This window comes from Carcharhinus amblyrhynchos, chromosome 33 (assembly GCF_965287045.1).
Source record: "Carcharhinus amblyrhynchos chromosome 33, sCarAmb.v2.hapA, whole genome shotgun sequence".
Classification (NCBI taxonomy): domain Eukaryota; kingdom Metazoa; phylum Chordata; class Chondrichthyes; order Carcharhiniformes; family Carcharhinidae; genus Carcharhinus; species Carcharhinus amblyrhynchos.
The window spans coordinates 16,636,740-16,661,638 of NC_137356.1; the positions used below are offsets into that span (position 1 = coordinate 16,636,740).

General features: G+C 47.7%; 1 protein-coding gene across 1 annotated transcript in view; it reads right to left on the reverse strand.

The window, feature by feature from the left end:
• LOC145361030 (sterile alpha motif domain-containing protein 1-like) overlaps positions 1–18,885 on the reverse strand; it is a 56,789-nt gene extending 37,904 nt beyond the window's left edge. The window contains exons 1-2 of the mRNA XM_080216576.1: positions 18,390–18,885; positions 7,651–8,098 (exon numbers count right to left, since the gene is read on the reverse strand). Coding sequence (XP_080072702.1) covers positions 7,651–8,098; positions 18,390–18,803 — 862 coding nt within the window. The 5' untranslated portion in view covers positions 18,804–18,885. The remainder of the gene's footprint in view (positions 1–7,650; positions 8,099–18,389) is intronic.
• Positions 18,886–24,899: the final 6,014 nt, after the last annotated feature.

Genomic DNA, 24,899 nt, shown 5'->3' on the forward strand with positions numbered 1-24,899 from the left:
CCGATCACATCCATACCTACCAAGCCATACAACTATCCGTACCTCCCAATCCCATATACTCATCCAGAAGTCTTTTAAAAGACCCCAGCGAGTTCGCCTCTACCACCACCGACGGCAGCCGATTCCACTCACTCACCACCCTCTGAGTGAAAAACTTACCCCTAACATCTCCTCTGTACCTGCTCCCCAGCACCTTAAACCTGTGTCCTCTCGTAGCGACCATTCCAGCCCTGGGAAATAGCCTCTGAGAATCCACCCTATCTATTCCTCTCAACATTTTATACACCTCTATCAGGTCGCCTCTCAACCTTCGTCTCTCCAGGGAGAAGAGACCGAGCTCCCTCAACCTATCCTCATAAGGCATGCCTCCCAATCCAGGGAACATCCTTGTAAATCTCCTCTGCACCCTCTCAATAGCTTCCACGTCCTTCCTGTAGTGAGGTGACCAGAACTGCGCACAGTACTCCAAGTGGGGTCTGACAAGGGTCTTATAAAGTTGCAGCATCACCTCCCACAGTCCGAAAGACGTGCTGGTTTGTTTGTTTCCTGAGGGAACACTTGTTGGCCAAGTCACTGAGGAGAACTCCCACGAGAAATGGGAGCAGGAGTAAGTTACACAGCTCCTCGATCCCACTCGATCTGATTAGGGTTGATCTCCTATTTCACTTTGCTGCCCTATCCCACTCCCAGATCCATTAATTTCATTGGAGTCACTCACAGCAGTCCATGTGAGAGAGGAAAAGAGATTTAAGGACTACCTTAAAACTCAAAAGGCAACCGCAAAACATTACCACCTATATTCCTGAATTAATATCGCTTCAAATATGTTTCCTAGATTGACGCACATAGATTTCCAATCATCCTAATGTAAAGTTAAAGTTTATTTATTAGTCACAAGTAGGCTTATATTAACACTGCAATGAAGTTACTGCAAAAATCCTCTAGTCGCCACACTCCGGTGCCTGTTCGGGTACACCGAGGGAGAATTTAGCACAGCCAATGCACCCTAACCAGCACGTCTTTCGGACTGTGGGAGGAAACCAGAGCACCCAGGAGGAAACCCACACCTACCTTCGGTTAATGCACTCAGGTTCTTAGTTGGCCCTGCTGCCTCATAGCACCAGGGACCCAGGTTTGATTCCCGGCTTGGGTCACTGTCTGTGAGGAGGCTGCACGTTCTCCCAGTGTCTGCGTGGGTTTCCTCCAGGTGCTCCGGTTTCCTCCCACAATCCGAAAGACACATTGGCCGTGCTAAATTCTCCCTCAGTGTACCCAAACAGGCACCGGAGTGTGGCAAGTAAGGGATTTTCACAGCAACTTCATTGCAGTGTTAATGTAAGCCTACTTGTGATACTGATAAATAATTATTGAACTTCTTACCAATAGTTTGATATGAAATACAGGTTTTGGGGATGGTAGCCAAACAGCTGATTTAACAACAGGTAAAGTTGCCACAGTCTCAAATGACCATCGGCTGCTCTCCCCCTCAAAAGGGGGACCTGACTGGTGGGGCGGCATGGTGATGCCTCATTGCTCCAGGGACCTGGATTCGATTCCCGGCTTGGGTCACTGTCTGTGTGGAGTCTGCACATTCTCCCCATGTCTGCGTGGGTTTCCTCTGGGTGTTCCGGTTTCTTCCCACAGTCCAAAGACGTGCTGGTTAGGGTGCATTGGCCGTGCTAAATTCTCCCTAAGTGTACCCAAACAGGTGCCGGAATGTGGCAACTAAGGGATTTTCACAGTAACTTCATTGCAGTGTTAATGTAAAACTACTTGTGACACTAATAAATAAACATTGTGATTTAGCCTGAGGGTAACCACATCTCAGGCAAGGGGCAAGTTGAGAAGGTGGGGCCTTTATGAATAATCTCAGCTGGTTAATCTAAAGTTTACTTATTAGTGTCACAAGTAGGCTTACATTAACACTGCAATGAAGTTACTGTGAAAATCCCCTAGTCGCCACACTCTGGTGCCTGTTCGGGTACACTGAGGGAGAATTTAGCACAGCCAACGCACCCTAACCAGCACGTCTTTCAGACTGTGGGAGGAAACTGGAGCACCTGGAGGAAACCCACGCAAACACGGGGAGAACATGCAGACTCCATATAGATAGTGACCCAAGCCAGGAATCGAACCCAGGTCCCTTTCACTGTGAGGCAGCAGTGCCAACCACTATGCCACCACGTATATTATGAAGCTTCATGAGATTTCTTTGCCAACTCTCTCCTCTAAAGACATGTTAAGACCGTGGCCTCAATAAAAGTTTTCTAAACTGACATTGATAGATTTTTCTTGGACGAGGGTCCGAAGGATATTGGGGAGATGATGGCCCAGTGGTATAATCACTAGACTGTTAATCCAGAAACTCAGCTAATGTTCTGGGGACCCGGGTTCGAACCCCACCACAGCAGACGGGTGGAACTTGAATTCAATAAAATATATCTGGAATTAAGAATGTACCGATCACCATGAAACCATTGTCGATTGTCGGAAAAACCCATCTGGTTCACTCATGTCCTTGAGGGAAGGAAATCTGCTGTCCTTATCTGGTCAACAGCACAGAGCCACAGCAATGTGGTTGACTCTCAACTGCCCACTGCCAACTCGAGTCATAGAGGTTTACAGCATGTAAACAGGCCCTTCAGCCAAATCGTCCATGCCACCTTTTTTTTAAAAATCCCTAAGCTAATCCCAATTGCCCGCATTTGGCCCATATCCCTCTATACCCATCGTACCCATGTAACTATCTAAATGCTTTTTAAAAGACAAAATCGTACATGCCTCTACTACTACCTCTGGCAGCTTGTTCCAGATACTCACCACCCTCTGTGTGAAAATACTGACCCTCTGGACACTTTTATATCTCTTCCCTCTCACCTTAAACTGTCTAGTTTTAGACTCCTCTACCTTTGGGAAAAGATATTGACCATCTACCTTGTCTATGCCCCTCATTATTTTATAGACCTCAATAAGATCACCCTCAGCCTTCTACGCTCCAGAGAAAAACGTCCCAGTTCACCCAACCTCTCCTTATAACTCAAACTATCAAATTCCTGTAGCATCTTAGTAAATCTTTCCTGCACTCTTTCTAGTTTAATAATATCCTTTCTATAATAGGGTGACCAGAATTGCACACAGTATTCCAAGTGCGGCCTTACTAATGTCTTGTACAACTTCAACAAGATGTCCCAAATCCTGTATTCAATGTTCTGACCAATGAAACCATGATTCCACTTTCAAGGAGCTATGAACATGTATCCCTAGATGTCTTTGTTCTGTAACTCTTCCCAATGCCCTACCATTAACTGAGTAAGTCCCGTCCTGGGTCAAACTACCAAAATCCATCACCTCGCATTTATCTAAATTAAATTCTCTCTGCCATTCATCAGTCCACTGGCCCAATTGATCAAGATCCCATTGAAATTGGAGATAACATTCCTCACTGTCCACTGTGCCACCAATCTTGGTGTCATCTGCAAACTTACTGACCATGCCTCCTATATTCTCATCCAGATCATTAATATAAATGACAAATAATAGTGGGCCCAGCACTGATCCCTGAGGTACACCGCTGGTCACAGGCCTCCAGTTTGAAAAACAACCCTCTGGCTTCTGTCAAGAAGCCAATTTTGTATCCATTTAGCTACCTCACCCTGGATCCTGTGAGATTTAACTTTATGCAACAACCTACCATGTGGTACCTTGTCAAAGGCCTTGCTAAAGTCCACGTAGACAACATCAACTGCAGTGCCCTCATCTACCTTCTTGGTTACCCCTTCAAAAAACTCAATCAAATTTGTGAAACATGATTTTCCACTCACAAAGCCATGCTGACTGTCCCTAATCAGTCCTTGCATCTCTAAATGCCTGTAAATCCTGTCTCTCAAAATATCTTCCAACAATCTACTCACAACAGATTTGAGTCTCACTGGCGTGTAGTTCCCAGGCTTTTCCCTGCAGCCCTTTTTAAACAAAGGCACAACATTTGCCACTCTCCAATCTTCAGGCACCTCACCCTGAATGGTTGATTAGAGGATGGTTAGAGGGAAGATTGGTCCTCTCAGGGACAGAGGAGGGGAACTATGCTTAGAGCCTAGGGGAATGGGGGAGATCTTGAATGAATACTTTGCGTCGGTATTCACGCAGGAGAGGGGCCTGATGTCTGGTGCTGTGCTTGAGGAGTTTGAGGATCCGTTGAGGGAAATAGTCATCACGAGGGAAGAGGTGTTGGGACTTTTAGACAGTATTAAGACGGATAAATCTCCGGGGCCTGATGGCATCTATCCCAGGCTGCTAAGGGAGGTGAGGGATGAAATTGCTGGGCCTCTGACGCAAATCTTTGTCTCTTCTTTGGACACAGGTGAGGTCCCAGAGGATTGGCGGATTGCAAATGTAGTACCGTTGTTTAAAAAGGGTCAGAGGGATAACCCAGGGAATTATAGGCCGGTGAGCTTGACTTCAGTTATAGGCAAGCTAATGGAGAGGATCCTCAAGGATAGGATGTATGAACATCTGGAGCGCTGCAATCTGATCAGGGATACGCAGCATGGCTTCGTTACAGGGAGGTCGTGCCTTACGAATCTAGTGGAATTTTTTGAAGAGGTGACAAAAACGGTTGACGAAGGACAAGCCGTTGATGTCGTCTATATGGATTTCAGTAAGGCGTTTGACAAGGTCCCTCATGGTAGGCTGATAGAAAAGGTGAAGGCTCATGGGATACAAGGCCAGGTATGTAGATGGGTGGAGAACTGGCTTGGGAGGAGGAGACAGCGGGTAGTAGTAGAAGGCTCCTTTTCCAATTGGAGGTCTGTCACCAGTGGTGTGCCGCAGGGCTCGGTACTAGGACCTCTTCTATTTGTGGTATATATTAATGACTTGGAAGAGGGGGTAGGTGGTGTGATCAGCAAATTTGCTGATGACACTAAGATGGTTGGATTGGCGGGTACTGAGGAGCAGTGCCTGGCAATGCAACAGGACATAGACAGGCTGGTAGATTGGGCAGATAGATGGCAAATGGAATTTAATCCGGACAAATGCGAGGTGATGCACTTTGGCCGGAATAATGTGGAGGGGAGTTATACGATAAAAGGTAGAACTATCCGGAGTATAGATATGCAGAGAGACCTGGGGGTGCAAGTGCACAAGTCCCTGAAGGTGTCGGTGCAGGTGCAGAATGTGATGAGGAAAGCGTATGGTATGTTAGCCTTCATAGGAAGGGGTATAGAATATAAGAGTAGGAGTCTGATGTTGCAGTTGTATAGAACGTTGGTTAGGCCTCACTTGGAGTACTGCGTCCAGTTCTGGTCGCCGTACTACCGGAAGGATGTAGAGATCCTGGAGAGAGTGCAGAGGAGATTTACTAGGATGCTGCCTGGTATGGAAGGGCTGTCTTACGAGGAAAGACTGAACGAACTTGGGCTGTTTTCCCTTGAGAGATGTCGGCTGAGGGGGGATCTAATAGAGGTTTATAAGATTATGAAGGGGATAGATAGAGTAAATGGTGGTAAGCTTTTTCCGCTATTAGAAATGGATAGAACGAGGGGTCACGGGCTTAGGGTGAGGGGGGCTAGGTATAAGACAAATATTAGAGGGCAGTTTTTTACGCAAAGGGTAGTGGGGGTGTGGAATGCACTGCCGAGTAAGGTGGTGGAAGCAGGCACGCTAGGGTTGTTTAAGAGTCACTTAGACAGCCACATGAGCGGGCTACATATAGGGGGATATAGCAGGCCTTACTAAACATTGTAGGCTTGGGATTACGTTTTTGCCTCAGGGATGTTACAGTCTTTGCCTGTTTAATAATGAAATTTTTTGTCTCCACAGGCATTTAAGTCCACCTTGTTGACCAGCAAGGGGCATGCATGCGGCAGGTTGTAGTGGGCTGCTCTTGGACGTTGCTTCAGGAGTTGCCTATTGCTTCATGTCGTTAGCGTGCTTAAACTGGACCATCTCGAGGGCAACATGACAGCTCAGAGACTATCTCTGTTGCTGTGCGGACACATGGATTTGGGCCTGTGTCTGTGGGAGTTTGCACGTTCTCCCCGTGGTTGCGTGGGTTTCCTCCGGGTGCTCCGGTTTCCTCCCACATTCCAAAGATGTGCTTTTAGGCTGATTGATTGGGTAACAAATTGTCCCTATATTGGACCTCCCTGATCCTCGCACATTAGGCGTAGACTAAAATCATGAATAGGTCACTGAGACAATGGGACGGTGGCGCGGGCTCGTTGGGCCGAAGGGCCTGTTTCCCGTGCTGTGTTGTTCTTTGTTCACCCGTGACTATCAATGATTCAAATATCTCAGCTAGGGGACCCGCAATTTCCTCCCTACTCTCACAATGTCCTGGGATACACTTCATCAGGTCCTGGGGATTTATCTATTTTGATGTACTTTAAGACACCTCCTTCTTTGTAATACGTACACTCCTCAAGGCATCACTATTTGTTTCCCCAAGTTCCCTAACATCCACGCTTTTCTCAATAGTAAATAGTGATGAAAAATATTCATTTAGGATCTCACCCATCTCTTGTAGATCCGTACACAGATGACCTTGTTGATCCTTAACAGGCCCTATTCTCTCCCTTGTTACTCTTTTGCCCTTTATGTATTTGTAGAAGCTTTTTGGATTCTCCTTTACCTTATCTGCCAAAACAATCTCGTGTCCCCTTTTTGCCCTCCTGATTTCTCTCTTAACTCTACTCCTACACACCCTATACTCTTCAAGGGATTCACTTGATCCCAGTACCTATGCATGTCATGTGCCTCTTTTCTTCTTCTTGACCAGGGCCTCAATATCCCGAGTCATCCAGGGTTCCCTACTTCTACTAGTCTTGCCCTTCACTCTAAGAGGAATGTGTTTACCCTGAACCCTGGTTAACACGCTTTTGAAAACCTGCCACTTACCATATATCCTTTGCCTTCCTACAGACTCCCCCAATTAACTTTTGAAAGTTCCTGTCTGATTCCATCAAAATTGGCCTGGCCCCAATTTAGAATTTTAACTTTTGGGCTGGACCTATCATTCTCCATAGTTACCATCAAACTAATTGGTCCCAAAGTGATCCCTCACTAACACTTCTGTCACCTGCCCTTCCTTATTTCCCGAGAGGAGGTCAAGTTTTGCCCCCCTCTTTGTCGGGCCATCCACACACTGAATGAGAAACTCTCCTCCTGAATACACTCAGTGGGCAATGAAAGGTGGCCAGCCAGCGAGCGATGCCCATGTCCCACAAATGAATTAAAAACAAAAAAAGTGGGTGGATGGAATTGAGATACTGATCAGTATAGAGCTAAAAAAATCAATGGCAGAACATTCTCCAAGAGCTAAAATATCGGGTTTCGCTCATTGCGGTGATATGAGTCCCATGGCAGTGGGCCTTCATGGGGGTCCTTGCACCCACGAGATTGTCAGCGTTGGTACAAAGAGGGTTCCACTTTGACAGGCGTTAAGGTGGCGGAGGGGGGAGGGGGTCCTGCAACTTGTGAATCAAATCAGGAGCAATTTCGGGAGATCTCTGTACATGTAGGATTCGGACTGTACGTATAGGAGTTGTACACTGTATAACTAACCTCAGTACTCTTTGCACAGCTGTGGTACCAACACGCACACTTTCCACCAGTCTGACCATGACACTACATTCCAACAACTCAAGTTACCTTGATTGGTGCAGGGTTTCTGGGCGCGTTCTTCACTGCAGCCCTCCTCCATAGGGGTTGATTCTTCAGACGAGCCAACGTTGCCCGTGTTACCCGGAGGGGGTCGCTCTTCCTCGGCCTTAGCCTCAGCGGGGAGCTTCGCCTCGAGATCCTTGCCCTCGACCACGGGACGACGCGAAGGGCTGTGCTCCATTTCTGAAGTTGTTCCAACTGGCTCGTCAGCGGGCAGTTCCTCGGCGACGTCTCGAGTCGGGCGGTCTCCGGCGCTAGGCGGTTTGACGGGGCTCTCTTCGTTGTCGAGGTCCTCACTCACACCGTCAGCCACGGACTCCACGCCGTCCTGCGCCTCCCGAGAGGTCTGGCTCGCGGATTCCCCGTCCTCTGCCGGAACATCTTCTTCACTCTCTTCATCATCTGACGGATCTGCCTCTTTCGATCTCCTGGTCTTCTACACAGAGGAACAAAGCGACAGTACTCAGATAAGGGACACCTGACGAAGCGTTGAACACGTCACAGGAACTATGGCTAGTTTTGGTTACTGATATCCTGTCCACCTTACCCGGTTACCAGGCTGGAATGGGCAGGTCTGTCACATGAGGAGAGACTAAGGATTGTATTCACTGGAGTTCAGGAGGACGGAGGAAATCTCATCGAAACTTATAAAATTCTAACAGGATTAGACAGGGTAGATTCAGGAAGAATGTTCCTGATGAGGGGGGAAAGTCCAGAACTAGGGGTCATAGTTTGAGGATAAGGGGTAAACCTTTTAGGACTGAGGTGAGGAGAAATTTCTTCACCCAGAGGGGGGTGAATGTGTGGAATTCACTCCCACAGAGGCCAAAATGTCTCAAAAGAAATTAGATATTGCTCTTGGGGCTAAAGGGATCAAGGGATATGGGGAAGGGAAGGGGGAAGTTCAAGATATTTTATAAGATCATAATGAATGGTGGAGCAGGTTCGAAGGGCTGAATGGCATCTTGCTGATTCTAGTTTCTACGTCTCATAGAACCCCTACAGTGCAGAATGAGGCCATTCAGCCAATCAAATCTGCACCGACCACAATCCCACCCAGGCCCTAAACCCACGACCCTATGCATTTACCCTAGCTAGTCTCCCTGACACTAAAGGGGCAATTTGACACGGCCAATCCATCTAACCGGCACGTCTTTCGGACTGTGGGAGGAATTGGGAGCACCTGGAGGAAACCCACGCAGACACAGGGAGATGGTGCAGACGCCACACAGACAGCGACCCGAGCCGGGAATCGAACCCGGGTCCCTGGCGCTGCGAGGCAGCAGCGCTAACCCACTGTGCCGCCTCCCTCGAGAGATGATGGACTGCGTGCCCGAGGCTGCCCACTTCTACGCTGAATAGACGTGGCTGTACTGGCTGACTCAGGAGTGGCAGTTCCTTCCCCAGACAGCACAGACCAATAGCTTTGGTAACTTTGAACCACTGCAATTCACTATTTACCCAGCTAGGGACACCACCAAAGATTAAGGAGCGACCTGATTGAAGTACTTAAAAGGGTTCGAGATGGAGATTTTCTCTGGTGACGGGAAGTAAAGAACAAGGGGGAATAACCTTAACATTAGGGTGAGGCTATTCAGGGGTGATGTCAGGGGACACTTTGTCACAGGAAAGGTTGTGAAAATCTACAACCCTCTCCCCTACAGTCATGCCAAGGTTGGGGCTTCAGGTGAAGCTTCCTAAACTAAGATTGATAGATTTTTCTTGGACTAAGGGTCTTATGGATTATGTAACCAAGTTGGGGAGATGGAATTGAGATACAAATTGATCTGAAATGAGGATTGAAAATTGAAATTGGATGAGATTACGGATGGAGTCCATTCTCAGCAAGGTTAAGAATTTTAAAACCAAGGTGCAGACGGCCTGAAACCTGGTGAGCACAGGGATGGCGAGTGGACAGAACCTGGTGTGAATTAGCACACAGAAAATAGGAGGCCCTTTGACCCTGCTCCACCCTTCACTGCGATCACAGCTGATCATCCAATTCAATACCCTTCCTCCCTAGAAGTCTATTTATTAGTGTCACAAGTAAGGCTGACATTAACACTGCAATGAAGTTATTATGAAAATCCCTTAGTCGTCACACTCTGGTGCCTGTTCGGGTAACACCGAGGGAGAATTTAGCACGGCCAATGCACCCTAACCAGCACGTCTTTCGGAGGAAACCGGAGCACCTGGAGGAAACCCATGCAGACATGGGGAGAACATGCAGACTCCGCACAGACACAGTGACCCAAGCCGGGAATCGAACCCTAGCACTATGAGACAGCCGTGCTAACCACTGTGCCACTCTTTGCTCCCCTTTGCCTCGGGTAATATTTCTAACTGCCTCTTGAAAACATTCAATATTTTGGCCTCAACTGCTTGCTGTGGTAGCGAATTCCACAGGCTCCCTGGGTGAAGAAATTTCTTATCTCTGTCCGAAACCTGTATCCCCAAACTGTGATCCCCTGGTTTTAGACTCCCCCACCATTGGAAACATCCTTCTTGCAGCTGCCCTGTCTAGTCCTGTTAGAATTTTATAGGTTTCTATGAGATTTCCCCCCTCTTTCTTCTGAACTCCAATCCTAACCCACTCAAATCTCTCCTCGTACATCAGTTCCACCATCCCGGGAATCAGTCTGATAAAGGCTCCATAGTAAGGACATCCATTCTTAGATAAGGGGACCAGAACTGCACAGAGCAGCAGAGTTAAAGTTTATTTATTAGTCACAAGAAAGGCTTACATTAACACTGCAATGAAGTTACTGTGAAAATCCTCTAGTCGCTACAGTCCAGCGCCTGTTTGGGTCGATGCACCCTAAACAGCAGGTCTTTTAGATTGTGGGAGGAAACCCACGCAGACACGAGGAGAATGTGCAAACTCCACACAGACAGTGACCCAAGCCGGGAATCGAACCCAGGTCCCTGGAGCTGTGAGGCAGCAGTGCTAACCCACTGTGCTATCTTCAAATCCGTGAAATCAAGATTACAAAAAAAGCTGAAGGTGGGAGGCTGGCTGGGAGAGTATTGGATTAATAAGGTTCGGAGGCAGCAGTGGCTTGGGTGAGGGTTTCAGCAGCAGGAGAGCTTAAAAGCATTCATGAGGTCAAAATATACACCATGGTGTGGGTAAGTGTCATAAGCTCAGGTTAGAGTCAGATATAATGCCAGGTTTATACAGCCTCGACTGGCCAGGGACTGGGACAGTCACAGTCTCACCCCAGTCATTGTCTGACCAGAGACCAACACTAACTTAGTTATGCACAGTCAAACACTAACCACCAAGCGTACCGAAAAATGAGGAATCAACACGGTAAAGCTGCAACACAGGGCTACTTCTATCCAAACAGCATAGGCAACAGGGCGGCACAGTGGGTTAGCACTGCTGCTTCACAGCTCCAGGGACTTGGGTTCGATTCCCGGCTCGGGTCACTGTCTGTGTGGAGTTTGCACATTCTCCTTGTGTCTGCGTGGGTTTCCTCCAGTTTCCTCCCACAGTCCAAAGATGTGCAGGTTAGGTTGATTGGCCGTGCTAAAAAATTTTCCCTTAGTGTCCAGGGATGTGTAGGTTAGGGGGATTAGCGGGTAAATGTGTAGGGATTGGGCCTGGGTGGGATTGTGGTCGGTGCAGACTCGATGGGCCGAAGGGCCTTTTTCTGCACTGGAGGGTTCTATGTTTCTAAGTAAAAGAGCAAAGCTATTCCACCACCAGCAGATCAGATCGAAGGTCTGTACTCCTGGCACATCCAGCTGTGAAAGGTGCTGGAGGAGGAAGCTTCACAATATCCCCATCCTCAATGATGGAGGAGCCCAGCGCATCAGTACAAAATATAACACTGTAACATTAGTTATACACCATTTGATGCCAACTAATTGGCATTTTCTGACACTAAACACTAGTTCGACAGTCTGACATTAGTGAGTACTGTCTGAGACTAACCATTAGATATATCCAACGCTAACTATCAGACTAACATGATGTGGAGATGCTGGTGTTAGACTGGGGTGGGCACAGAAAATAGTCTCCCAACACCAGGTTAACGTCCAACCGGTTTATCTGGCAGCACGAGCTTTTGGAGCGCTGCCCCTTCATCAGGTGAGTGGAGAGTTGGGTTCACAAACAGGGCATAAATATATAGACACAAACTCAATTTACAAGATAATGGTTGGAATGCGAATCTTAACAGCTAACCAAGTCTCTACAGGAACAGACAATGTGAGTGGAGAGAGGGTTAAGCACAGGTTAAAGAAATGTGTATTGTCTCCAGACAGGACAGTTAGTGAGATTTTGCAAGTCATGGGGAGTTACAGATAGTGTGACACGAACCCAAGATCCCGGTTCTCGTGTGCAGAACTTAGCTATCCGTTTCTGCCTTGTCATGAAGGCCGCCTTGGAGAACGCTGACGCATCCTCTTGGGTTCATGTCGCACTATCTGTAACCCCCACCACTTGCCTGGGTTTGCAAAACCTCACTAACTGTCCTGTCTGGAGACAATACACATCTCTTTAACCTGTGCTTAAAACTCTCTCCACTTACATTGTCTGTACCTGTAAAGATGTGATTATCTGTTAAGACTCGCATTCCAACCATTATCTTGTAATTGAGTTTGTGTTTATACATGCCCTGTTTGTGAAACACAACTCCCACTCATCTGATGAAGGAGCAGTGCTCTGAAAGCGCGTGCTACCAAATAAACCTGTTGGACTTTAACCTGGTGTTGTGAGACTTCTTACTGTGTTAGTAAGCACAATCTAACACTAACCAAAGTGTCCAAAACTAACCAATACTTCCACACAATCTGACATTAACTACCTTGACATGATATGGCACTAACCATTAGTCAGACATAGTCTTACCACAAACCCTTAAATTAGACACAGTCCCACACTATTACTTAGTTACAGACCAACATTAACTAATGGACAAAGTGCAAGACTAATTAATTGGGTGGTATAATATTAACTATTATTGAGACACCTATCATTGGACAATGTTAAAACTAACCAAAGGCCATCTATATTAAATGGTGGATACAGTCCATCAGTAACTGCTAGTTAGATACAGATTACTCATTAAACACAATCCAAAGTTTTAAGTTTATTTATTTGTGTCACAAGGAGGTTTACATTAACTCTGTAGTGAAGTTACTGTGAAAATCCCCTAGTCGCCACACTCCAGCGCCTGTTTGGGTACACCAAGGGAGAATTTAGCACGGCCAATGCACCCTAACCAGCACGCCTTTCGAACTGAGGGGGGAAACCGGAGCACCCAGAGGAAACCCACACAGACACGGGGAGAACATGCAGAGTCCACACAGATAGTTACCCAAGCCAGGAATCGAACCTGGCACTGTGAGGCAGCAGTCCTAACCACTGTGCCACCAGTTGGACATGGAACACAGGTAGACATAGTCCAAGGTTAACTACTAGACAAGAAAACACAAGACTAACTAGTAACCATCAGGTTGGCAGAGTCGATATTAACTAGTAGGCATAGTCTAATCCAAACTAGTAAGCACAGTTTAATACCAACTATTCATTAACCAGTGTCCTACATTAAGTATCACTGGGTATAGGGAAAACATAGTCCCATCCTAACCATTAGCTGGGCACATTAACTAGTGGGCACAGTCTGTCATTCATTGTTAGACTGAACCCAACGCCCATCATTAGACTCAGTCAACATCTATTGTTAGTTAGCTAGGGTTCTACAATAATGGTTAATTACAGGCAGTTAGTAATAACAACTGGACTTGTCTCTCAGCAACTGTTAGAGTCCAAAATTAATTACACAACACAGTCTGACACTACCCATTAGCTAGGAAATATTCTGCAGTAGACAAGCAGTCAGAAACTAGCCAGTGGACACAGTTCAATTATTTAACGTGGTCTTGGCAATGACCTGTGGTTAGATATCTTACAGACTAACCATTAAACATAGTCCAAATGTAGCTAGTCAACACTCTAGTCAAACACTAACCAATAGTTAAACACAGCCTAACACCCAGTAGAGGGCATGCACCAACACCCACCAGGAAACATGCCCTGACACCCACTATTGCACATTCCCAAACAAACGAGTCACAGGTTCCAACACTAACTGGAGACCAGACTCTGAGACCAGAGACTAAGATTCAATGCTAACAGCACAGTCTCAAGCCTGAGTGACACGGTAGCACAGTGGGTTAGCACTGCTGCTTCACAGCTCCAGGGTCCTGGGTTCGATTCCCGGCTCGGGTCACTGTCTGTGTGGAGTTTGCACATTCTCCTCGTGTCTGCGTGGGTTTCTTCCGGGTGCTCCGGTTTCCTCCCACAGTCCAAAGATGTGCGGGTTAGGTTGATTGGCCGTGCTAAGAAACTGTCCCTTAGTGTCCAGGGATGCGTAGGTTAGAGGGATTAGTGGGTACAACATGTAGGGATATGGGGGTAGGGCCTGGGTGGGATTGTGTTTGGTGCAGACTCGATGGGCCAAAGGGCCTCTTTCTGCACTGTAGGGTTCTATGATTCTAACTAGGTGGCAACATTAACTGGGACAGTCTGGGGCTATCTAATTAGCAATCTGTCCACACTTCCTGCTGCAAAGCAGCCAGCATAATTAAGGACCCCACGCACCCCGGACATTCTCTCTTCCACCTTCTTCCATCGGGAAAAAGATACAGAAGTCTGGGGTCACGTACCGACCGACTCAAGAACAGCTTCTTCCCTGCTGCCGTCAGACTTTTGAATGAACCTACCTTGCATTAAGTTGACCTTTCTCTACACCCTCGCTATGATTGTAACACTACACTCTACACTCTCTCCTTTCCTTCTCCATGAACGGTATGCTTTGTCTGTATCGTGCACAAGAAACAATACTTTTCATTGTATGTTAATACATGTGACAATAATAAATCAAATCAAATAGTGGGCACCGTCTGACACTAGTGGATATTGTCCGACGTTAACTAGCTAGCACTCCCAAACTAACTAGTGGGAACAGCTGACAATCCCTCATTTACTAGCAGGCAAAGTCTGTTACTACCTAGCCGAGACTCCCACAATAAGTAGTTGGCACTCACACTAACGAGTCCAAAACTAACTAGCTGGCACTCCTTTACTAACTAGTATGCATGGTGCTGGCACTTAACTAGTTTTCTCACTAGTGGAGATGGTCCAGGCAGCTGGGCAATCCACCAACTAGTGGGTAGAGTCTGATATTAACTATTTGCCACTTCCTGACCAACTAGTTGACGCTCCTTGACAAACTAGCTGTCAGTCCCAAAGGCATATATATGGTAAAAGGGAGGTCTAGGACCAATAGATGGTGGTGAACTTTTAGGAATGACTGGAGTCAGGCAAGGTCCCAGAGGACTGGAAAAAGGCTAATGTAACACCCCTGCTTAAGAAGGGAGGGAGACAGAAGATGGGAAATTATAGGCTGACCTCAGCTGTGGGCAAGATCCTGGAGTCCACTACTAAGGACAAAACTGCGGAGTTGTGGATATTCATGGTAAAATAGGGCTGAGTCAAAGTGAGGTTGTACAAAGAACAACACAGCACAGCTCGCGCTGCCATCTTAACAATGCATTTTTCCTACACCTCCCTTGACCCGTGTCTATGCTGATGGTACCCCCATTGGAAACCAGATTCAGGGGAGAATAATTTAGGGACAATTTGCATCTGACAAACCTGTTAGAATTCTTTGAGGTGGTAAAATGAAGAGGTTAGACAAAGGAGAGGCAGTGGATGTGATTTATTTGGATGTTATTAATATTATTTTTATGTGATTTAAACACCGGTTTGAGGCGCGAGGGGCAAAGTTTAAAGGGGATAGATGGGGCAAATTTTCTTTTTTTTTTACACACACACAGAGGGTGGTGGGTGCCTGGAACTTGTTGCCGGGGGAGATAGTGGAAGCGGAGACAGGAGTGACTTTTAAGGGGCAGATACATGAATAGGATGGGAATAGAGGGATATGGTCCCCGGAAGGGTAGGGGGCTTTAGTTCAGTCGGGCAGCGTGGACAGGCCGAAGGGCCTGTTCCTGTGCTGTAATTTTCTTTGTTTTGTTTAGGCAGGATGTGAACACATCGGAGAGAAGGCAGAAGAGGTTTATAAGAATGATTCCAGGCATGAGAAACTTCAGTGAGAATCCACCCTAACCAGCACGTCTTTGGACTGTGGGGGAAACCAGAGCACCCAGAGGAAACCCACGCAGACATGGGGAGAATGTGCAGACGTCACACAGACAGTGACCCGAGGCCGGGATTTGAACCCATGTCCCTGGCACTGAGGCAGCAGTGTTAACCCACGGTGAAGGACATATAATCTAGTTAGTTAGTGGGCGTGCTCAGGCACTGCAGATGGGACAGGACTTTAAGTGGAAATCACAGGATTCAGTTATCCCCCTGGACTAACTAGGTGTCACTTCTTCAGCGTCGTTCTGTCACTAACTAATTATTCACAGACCCACCACTTGACTAAGTAGCTGTCACTCCCTCACTAACCTTCACCAACTAGCTGTCATCCCTTCACTGAGCAGTTAATTCTCCTTCACTAACCAGCTGTCACTCCCCCACTAATTAACTGCCTGTCCTTCACTAACCAGTTATTACTCCCCTCTAACTAGCTGTCACTCCCTCACTAACTAGCTGTCACTGACTAGCTGCCACTCTCACTAACCAGCTGTTACTAACTAGCTGTAATTCTCTAACCAGTTATAACTCCCTTGCTAACTAGATGTCTCTCCCTCACTAACTGTCACTCCCTCACTAACCAGTTATTACTCCCTCACTACCAAGCTGCCACTGTCAGTCCCTCATTAATTAGCAGTCAGTAACTATCTGCCACTAACTAGCTGTCATTCTCTCACTAACTAGTTATAACTCTCTCAACAGCTAGCTGTCAGTAAATAGCTGTATTTCTCTCTCTAACCAGTTATAACTCCCTCACTAACTAGCTGTCAACCTCACTAACCAGTTGTCAGTAACTAGCTGTCACTCTCACTAGTTATTACTCCCTCAATTGTCACTAACTAGCTGTCACTCTCCCACTAACCACTTATTATACCCTCACTGTCAGTAACTAGCTGTCACTGTCTCATTAACCAGTTATTACTCCCTCACTACTTGTCACTAACTAGCTGTCACTATACCACTAACCAGTTACGACTCCCTAACTAGTTGTCAGTGACTAGCTGTCACTCCAGTTATTACTCCCTCAGTAACTAGCTGTCAGTCTTTCACAAACCAGTTATTACTAACTACTTGTCAGTAACTAGCTGTCACTCTCACTAGTTATTACTCCCTCAACAATTGTCACTAACTAGCCGTCACTCTCCCACTAAGAAGTTATTATTCCCTCACTACTTGTCAGTAACTAGCTGTCAGTCTCTCACTAACCAATTATCACTCTCTAACTAGCTGTCAGTAACTAGTTGTCAGTCTCTTATTAATCAGTTATTACTCTAACTAGTTGTCAACAGCTAGCTGTCACTCTCACTAGTTATTACTCCCTCAATAATTGTCACTAACTCGCTGTCACTCTCCCACTAACCAGTTATTCCCTCACTGTCAGTAACTAGCGGTCACTGTCTCATTAAACAGTTATTACTCCCTCACTACTTGTCAGTAACTAGATCTCACTCTCACTAACCAATTATCACTATCATTAACTAGCTGTCACTAACTAGCTGTCATTCTTCCACTAACCAGTTATCACTCCCTCAGTAACTAGCTGTCACTCTCCCACTAACCAGTTATTACTGCCTAACTAGCTGTCACTAACTAGGTATCAGTGTCCCACTAACCAGTTATCACTCCCTCAGTAACTAGCTGTCACTAACAACTTGTCACTCTCCCACTAACCAGTTATTACTCCCTCACTAACTAGCTGTCACTAACTAGGTAGTGTCCCACTAACCAGTTATTACTCCCTCACTAACTAGTTGTCACTAACTAGCTGTCACTCTCCCACTAACCAGTTATCACTAACTAGTTGTCAGTAACTAGCAGTCAGTAACTATCTGCCACTAACTAGCTGTCATTCTCTCACCAGTTATCACTCCCTCAGTAACTAGCTGTCATTCTCACTAACCAGTTATCATTCCCTCATTAACTAGCTGTCACTAACTAACCAGTTATCAGTCCCTCCGTAACTAGCTGTCACTCTCCTATTAACCAGATATTACCCCCTCACTAGCTAGTTGTCAATAACTAGCTGTCACTCTCACTAACCAGTTATTACTCCCTCACTAACTAGTCAGTAACTAGCTGTCACTCTCCCACTAACCAGTTATCACTCCCTCAGTAACTAGCTGTCACTAATTGTTACCCTCCCACTAACCAGTTATCACTCCCTCACTAACTGGCTGTTACTAACTAGGTGTCACTGACCCACTAACCAGTTATTACACCCTCACTAACTAGTTGTCACTCTCACTATCACTCTCCCACTAATCAGTTATTACTCACTAACTAGTTATCAGTACGTAGCTGTCATTCTCTAACCAGTTATCACTCCCTCACTAACTAGTTGTCACTAACTAGTTGTCACTCTCCCACTAACCAGTTATCACTCCCTCACTAACTAGTTGTCACTAACTAGCTGTCACTCTATCACTCTCCCACTAACCAGTTATTACTCACTAACTAGTTATCGTAACTCGCTGTCACTAACCAGGTGTCACTCTCCCACTAACCAGTTATTACCCCCTCAGTAACTAGTTGTCAGTAACTAGCTGTCACTCGCCTTGCGCTCAGTGCCGCTCCCGGGCTCCGGTACCTTCCTCCCGGGGCGGCTCCGTTCCGCCGCCCGCTGCCCGCGGCTCCCGGCCGGGCTGAGCTGCTGCCCCCGGAGCCGGGCTCGGGTGATGACGGTGCGGGGCTGGGGCTCGGGCTCGGGTTGGGGTTGGGGCTGGGGCTGGGGTTGCGGCTCCCGCTGCGCCCTGGCCGCGCTCCGGTATGAGTGCGAGCCCTTGTAGCTGACCCGCAGCACGGTGCGGGAGCGCAGCAGCCGCTCCAGCTGGCGCCGGGTGCGGCTGGGGGCCAGCCCGTGCCTCCGCTGCACCATCTTACAGATCCGCTCCAGGTCCGGCCGAGCCTTGCGGCACCGCAGCGACTCGATCGTCTCCAGGATCCACTGCTTGCACTCGGCCTCCGACATCTCCCCGGTCCCCCGGCGGCGGTGCCCCCGCTCTCCGCGGCCTCTCTCCCCGGCTCCAGCCAAAGGCGGAAGCGCCGCTCCCTGCGACCCGCCCGGAGGTGGAGCGGGCGGGCGGGCGGGCGGGCGGGCGGAGCTCCCGCAGTGGGGCAGCAACCCGCTCCCACATAGCGGAGAGGAGCAACTCACCCCCTGGGGGGACATCCTAATCCGCTTGGGGAATAATCACCCCGAACTGGGGGAATAATTACCCCAGAATGGGAGAATAATCACCCCGAACTGGGGGAATAGTTACCCCAAACTGGGAGAATAATCACCCCGAACTGGGGCAATAATAACCCCAAACTGGGAGAATAATTACCCCAAAATGAGGGAATAATCACCCCATAGTGGGGGAATAGTTACCCCAAACTGGGGGGATAATCACCCCAAACTGGGGGAATAGTTACCCCGAACTGGGGGAATAATCACCCCATACTGGGGGGATAATAACCCCAAACTGGGGGAATAATCACCCCGAACTGGGGGAATAATCACCCCGAACTGGGGGAATAATCACTCTGAACTGGGGGAATAATCACCCCAAACTGGGGGAATAATCACTCTGAACTGGGGGAATAATCACCCCAAACTGGGGGAATAGTTACCCCGAACTGGGGGAATAATCACCCCATACTGGGGAAATAGTTACCCCGAACTGGGAGAATAATCACCACAAACTGGGAGAATAGTTACCCCAAACTGGGGGAATAATCACCCCAAACTGGGGGAATAATCACCCCAAACTGGGGGAATAGTCACCTCAAACTGGGGGAATAGTCACCCCAAACTGGGGGAATAGTCACCTCAAACTGGGGGAATAGTCACCCCAAACTGGGGGAATAATCATCCGAAAAACATGCAATGTTCGCAAACTAGGCGAAATATTCACCCCAAACTGGGGAAAATATCCCGGGTTCAATTCCCGGCTCGGGTCACTGTCTGTGTGGAGTTTGCACATTCTCCCCGTGTTTGCATGGGTTTCCTCCCACAGTCCAAAGATGTGCGGGTTAGGTTGATTGGCCATGCTAAAATTGCCCCTTAGTGTCCTGAGATGTGCAGGTTAGAGGAATTAGTGGGTAAAATATGTAGGGATTTGGGGTGGGATTGTGGTCGGTGCAGACTCGATGGGCCAAATGGCCTCTTTCTGTACTGTAGGGTTCTATTCACTCCAAACTGGGAGAAAATATTAACCCAAACCAAGTGAAATATCAATCCCAAATTGGGAAAATGTTAATCCCGAATCGGAGATATATTGATCCCAAATTGGGGATCTCTTAATCCCAAATTGATGATATATTAATTCCAAATAATGGAAATATTAATCCCAAAGCAGATGAAATATTAATCCCAAATTGGGAAAATGTTAATCCCAAAAAGGATCATTAACTCCAAACCGGGAAAAGTGTTAAATTTAAGTTTATTTATTGATCAGTCACAAGTAGGCTTACATTAACACTGCAATGAAGTTACTGTGAAAATCCCCGAGTCGCCACATTCCAGTGTCTCTTCGGTTACACTGAGGGAGAATTTAGCACAGCCAATGCAACCTAACCAGCACGTCTTTCAGACTGTGGGAGGAAACCGGAGCACCCGGAGGAAACCCTCGCAGACACGGGGAGAACATGCAAACACTTCGCACAGACAGTGACACGAGCCAGGAATCAAACCTGGGACCCTGGCGCTGTGAGGCAGCAGTGCGCTACCGTATCAAATCAAAAAAGGGGAAATATTCATCTCAAGTTAGTGAAATGTTAATCCCAGATTGGGGAAGAACGAGGAGGTGGATTATTATTTAAATGTGGAAACAATGCAGAAAGCTAGAGTACAGAGGGTCTCAGGAGTCATTGATAATGAAACTCAGAAAGCTAGCATGAGTACAGAAAATATTAAGGAAGTAAATGGAATGCTGGCTTTTATTTCAAGGGGGCTGGAGTAGAAAAGTATTGCTAAAACTGTACAATATACCAGTGAGGCCACATTTGGAATATTGTTAACAATTGTCGTCTCACTTAAGGAAAGATATAGGCCAGGATTCTCCCAGATTCTCCTGGCGCCTGGAGCTGCTTGAGTAGTGCAGCAGGTGGGGAGACATCCACGGGAAGCTTTTTGTGAATCTCCCAAGTGCGGAGCTGATTTTTTAAAATATGGGATTAACATTGAAATTTCCATATGATTAGCTGGCCCGGGATGGTATTTTCCAGGATAATGGGAGTGGTTCCCAGCAGCGGTGGGGGACAGACATTCTCACCCCACTGGTGTGGACAGAGGCCATTGAAGGGTCCCTGGGGTGCCTCTTGGCAGTGCCAGCCTGGCACCTTGGCACTGCCCAAGGGGAAAACTGGCACTGCCCACCAGGCACTGTTCAGTGCCAAGGGGGGTAGGGCCTATCAGCGGGGGGAAATTGTTTGGGGGAAAGGAGTCTGGGCATTCGGGGCTGGGGGGGGAATCAGGCCAGGTCATGGGGGTGGGGGGGTTCGGGACTGGCCAGGGTGGGGGGCTGATCGACTTAGTCTCTCCCTATATGACAGACCTGCCATCTCAGAAATCAGCCTGGGCTGCACTCCCTCTATAGCAGGGACATCCTTCCTCAGATAAGGACCCTGAAACTGCAGACAATACTCTATAGAAACCCTACAGTGCAGAAAGAGGCCATTCGGCCCATCGAGTCTGCACCCAGACTCTATCCCCGCATATTTACCCACTAATCCCTCTAACCTACACATCCTGGGACATTAAGGGGCAATTTTAGCACGGCCAATCAACCTAACCTGCTCACCTTTGGACTGTGGGAGGAAACTGGAGCACCCGGAGGAAACCCACGCAGACAGGGGGAGAATGTGCAAACTCCACACAGACAGTGACCCGAGCTGGGAATCGAACCCAGGTCCCTGGAGCTGTGAAGCAGCAGTGCTAACCACTGTGCCACCGTGCTGCCCAGGCGCTGCCTGTACTCCAGGTGTGGTCTCACCAATGCCCTGTACAACTGTAGTAAATCATCCCTGTCCCTATACTCAAACCCTCTCGCTATGAAGGCCAACATACCATTTGCCTTCTTTACTGCCTGCTGTTACCTGCACTCTCCCTTTCAGTGACTGATGCACGAGGACTCCAGGGTCCGGCTGAACCACTGCTGTTCTAGGTGGAGTAGGTCCACCCAATTTCAGGATTTCACCCGGTGACTGTGAAGGAACGGCCGATATGTTTCCAAATCAGGATGATGTGTGGTTTGGAGGGGAACTTGCGAGTGGTGGTGTTTCCACACATTAGCCGCCCTTGTCCTCTTGTGGTAGAGGTCAGAGCTTTGCCTGTGTGTGTGGAGGGAGTAAATGTGTAAGGTGGCGGACAGGGTGGGGCTGCTTTGTCCTGGATGGTGTCGAGCTTCTTGAGTGTTGTTGGAGCTGCACCCATCCAGGCAAGTGGGGAGTATCCCATCACACTCCTGACTTTGTGCCTTGTAGATGGTAGACAGGGTTTGGCGGGGGAGCTGGGAGGGGAGGGGTGTCAGGAGATAAGTTGCTTGCCACAGAATTCCCAGCCTCTGACCTGCTCTTGGAGCCACGATATTTATATGGGTGGTGATTGCCAAGATAGTGGCAGTGGGAGATTCAGGGATGGGATTGGGGGTGGTACGATAGCACAGGGGGTTAGCACTGCTGCTTCACCAGGGACCCGGTTTCAATTCCTGGCTCGGGTCACTGTCTGTGTGGAGTTTGCACATTCTCCCCGTGTCTGCGTGGGTTTCCTCTGGTTGCTCCAGTTTCCTCCCACAGTCCAAAAGACTTGCTGGTTAGGGTGCATTGACCCAAACAGGTGCCGGAATGTGGCGACTAGGGGGAATGTCACAGTAACTTCATTGCAGTGTTAAAAATTAGCCTTACCTGTGACTGATAAATAAACTTTAACTTTAATGCTTTGAATTTCAAGGGGTAATGGTTGGAGACCATTACTTGTTGGACTCTTGTTGGAGATGACCATTGCCTGGCACTTGTCTGGTGTGAATGTCACTTGCTACTTGTCAGTCCAAACCTAGATGTTGTCCACGTCTTGTCCACATCTTGCTCCATATAGACATGAATTGCTTGTGTCTTGCCTTTTTTTGGCCTTTAGTCATAGAAACCCTACAGTGCAGAAGGAGGCCATTCAGCCCATCGGGTCTGCACTGACCAGAATCTCACCCAGGCCCTACCCCCATATCCCTACATATTTACCCACTAATCCCTCTGACCTATGCATCTCAGGACACTAAGGGGCAATTTTTAAGCATGGCCAATCAACCTAACCCGCACATCTTTGGACTGTAGGAGGAAACCGGACCACCCGGAGGAAACCCACGCAGACACGGGGAGAATGTGTAAACTCCACACAGACAGTGACCCGAGCTGGGAATCGAACCCAGGTCCCTGGAGCTGTGAAGCAGCTGTGCTAACCCACTGTGCCACCGTGCTGCCTTTATTGCAAAGAGGTTGGAGTTTAAAAGTAGGGAGATAGTCCAGGCCTCACCCGGAATACTGTGTACAGTATTGCCCCCCCACCTCACCTTAAAAAGGATATTTGACATTGGAGGTAGTTCAGAGGAGATTCACCAGGCTAATTCCTGCGTTGAGATTGTCGCCCTATCAAGAGGAATTAAATAATCTGGGTCTGTATTCCTTGGAGTTTAGAAGAGTGACTTTACTCAAGCACACAGGATTCTGAGGGGGCTTGACAAGGGGAGATGGTGAGATGTTCTTACAAATGGGAGCATCTCGAACAAGGGGACATCGCTACAAGATAAAGAGCTGGTCATTTAAAACTGAGGTGTGTCGAAATTTCTTCTCAGAGGCTGGCGAATCTCTGGAATTCTCTGCCCCGCAGGAAGCTGGGTCACCAGAAACATTCTAGATTTTATTGAAAATTTCAAGACTAAGAGTGGCATTTTATTATTATATAAGGATATTAAGGTTTACGGACTGAACGTGGCAAAGTTTTATTATTATTTATTGTCACATGTATGCAGTATTGTTTCTTGTGTGTTATACAGACAAAGCATACTGTTCACAGAGAAGGAAAGGAGAGGGTGCAGAATGTAGTGTTACAGTCATAGCGAGGGTGCAGAGAAAGATCAACTCAACGCGAGGTAGGTCCATTCAAAAGTCTAACAGCAGCAGGGAAGAAGCTGTTCTTGAATCAGTTGGTGCGTGACCTCAGACTTTTGTATTTTTTTCTTGACGGAAGTAAGTGGAAGAGAGAATGTCCGGGACATGTGGGGGGATCCTTAATTATGCTGGCTGCTTTGCCGAGGTAGCGGGAAGTGTGGACAGAGTCAATGGATGGGAGGCTGGTTTGCGTGATGGATTGGGCTCCGTTCATGACCCTTTGTGGTTCCTCGTGGTCTTGGGCAGAGCAGGAGCCCACACCAAGCTGTGACACAACCAGAAAGAATGCTTTCTGTTGTGCATTTACAGAAGTTGGAGAGAGTCGTAGCTGACATGCCAAATTTCCTTAGTCTTCTAAGAAAGCAGAGGCATTGGTGGGACTTTCTTAATTATAGCAACGGCATGGGGAGAACCATTGGTTGTTGGTGATTTGGACGCCTAAAAGATTGAAGCTTTCAACCATTTCTACTTCATCCCCATTGATGTAGACAGGGGCATGTTCTCCTCTACGCTTCCTGAAGTCGATGACAATCTCCTTTGTTTTGTTGATATTGAGGGAGAGATTATTGTTGTCACACCAGTTCACCAGGTTCTGTATGTCTGTACTCAGTCCCATCATTGAGATCCAACCCGACCCACTACGGTGGTGTCATCAGCAAACTTGAAAACCAAGTTGGAGGGGAAATTAAAGGGAGATGATGCGTACATGAACGAAATGAAGAGTGGAGCAGACTCGAGGGGCTGAATGGCCTCCACCTGTGACTACTTGAGTCAAGAACATCTCAGTAAAGAGGCACTGATGGTGAGAACTCCACCCTGCGAGTGCAGCAGCTCTTGCCTGAGAGGCGATGACAATAGAACCTGGCTCAGGACTTACAACCTTGTCTTTGAAAGTAAGATTGAAGCAAAGTTCTGGGACGGT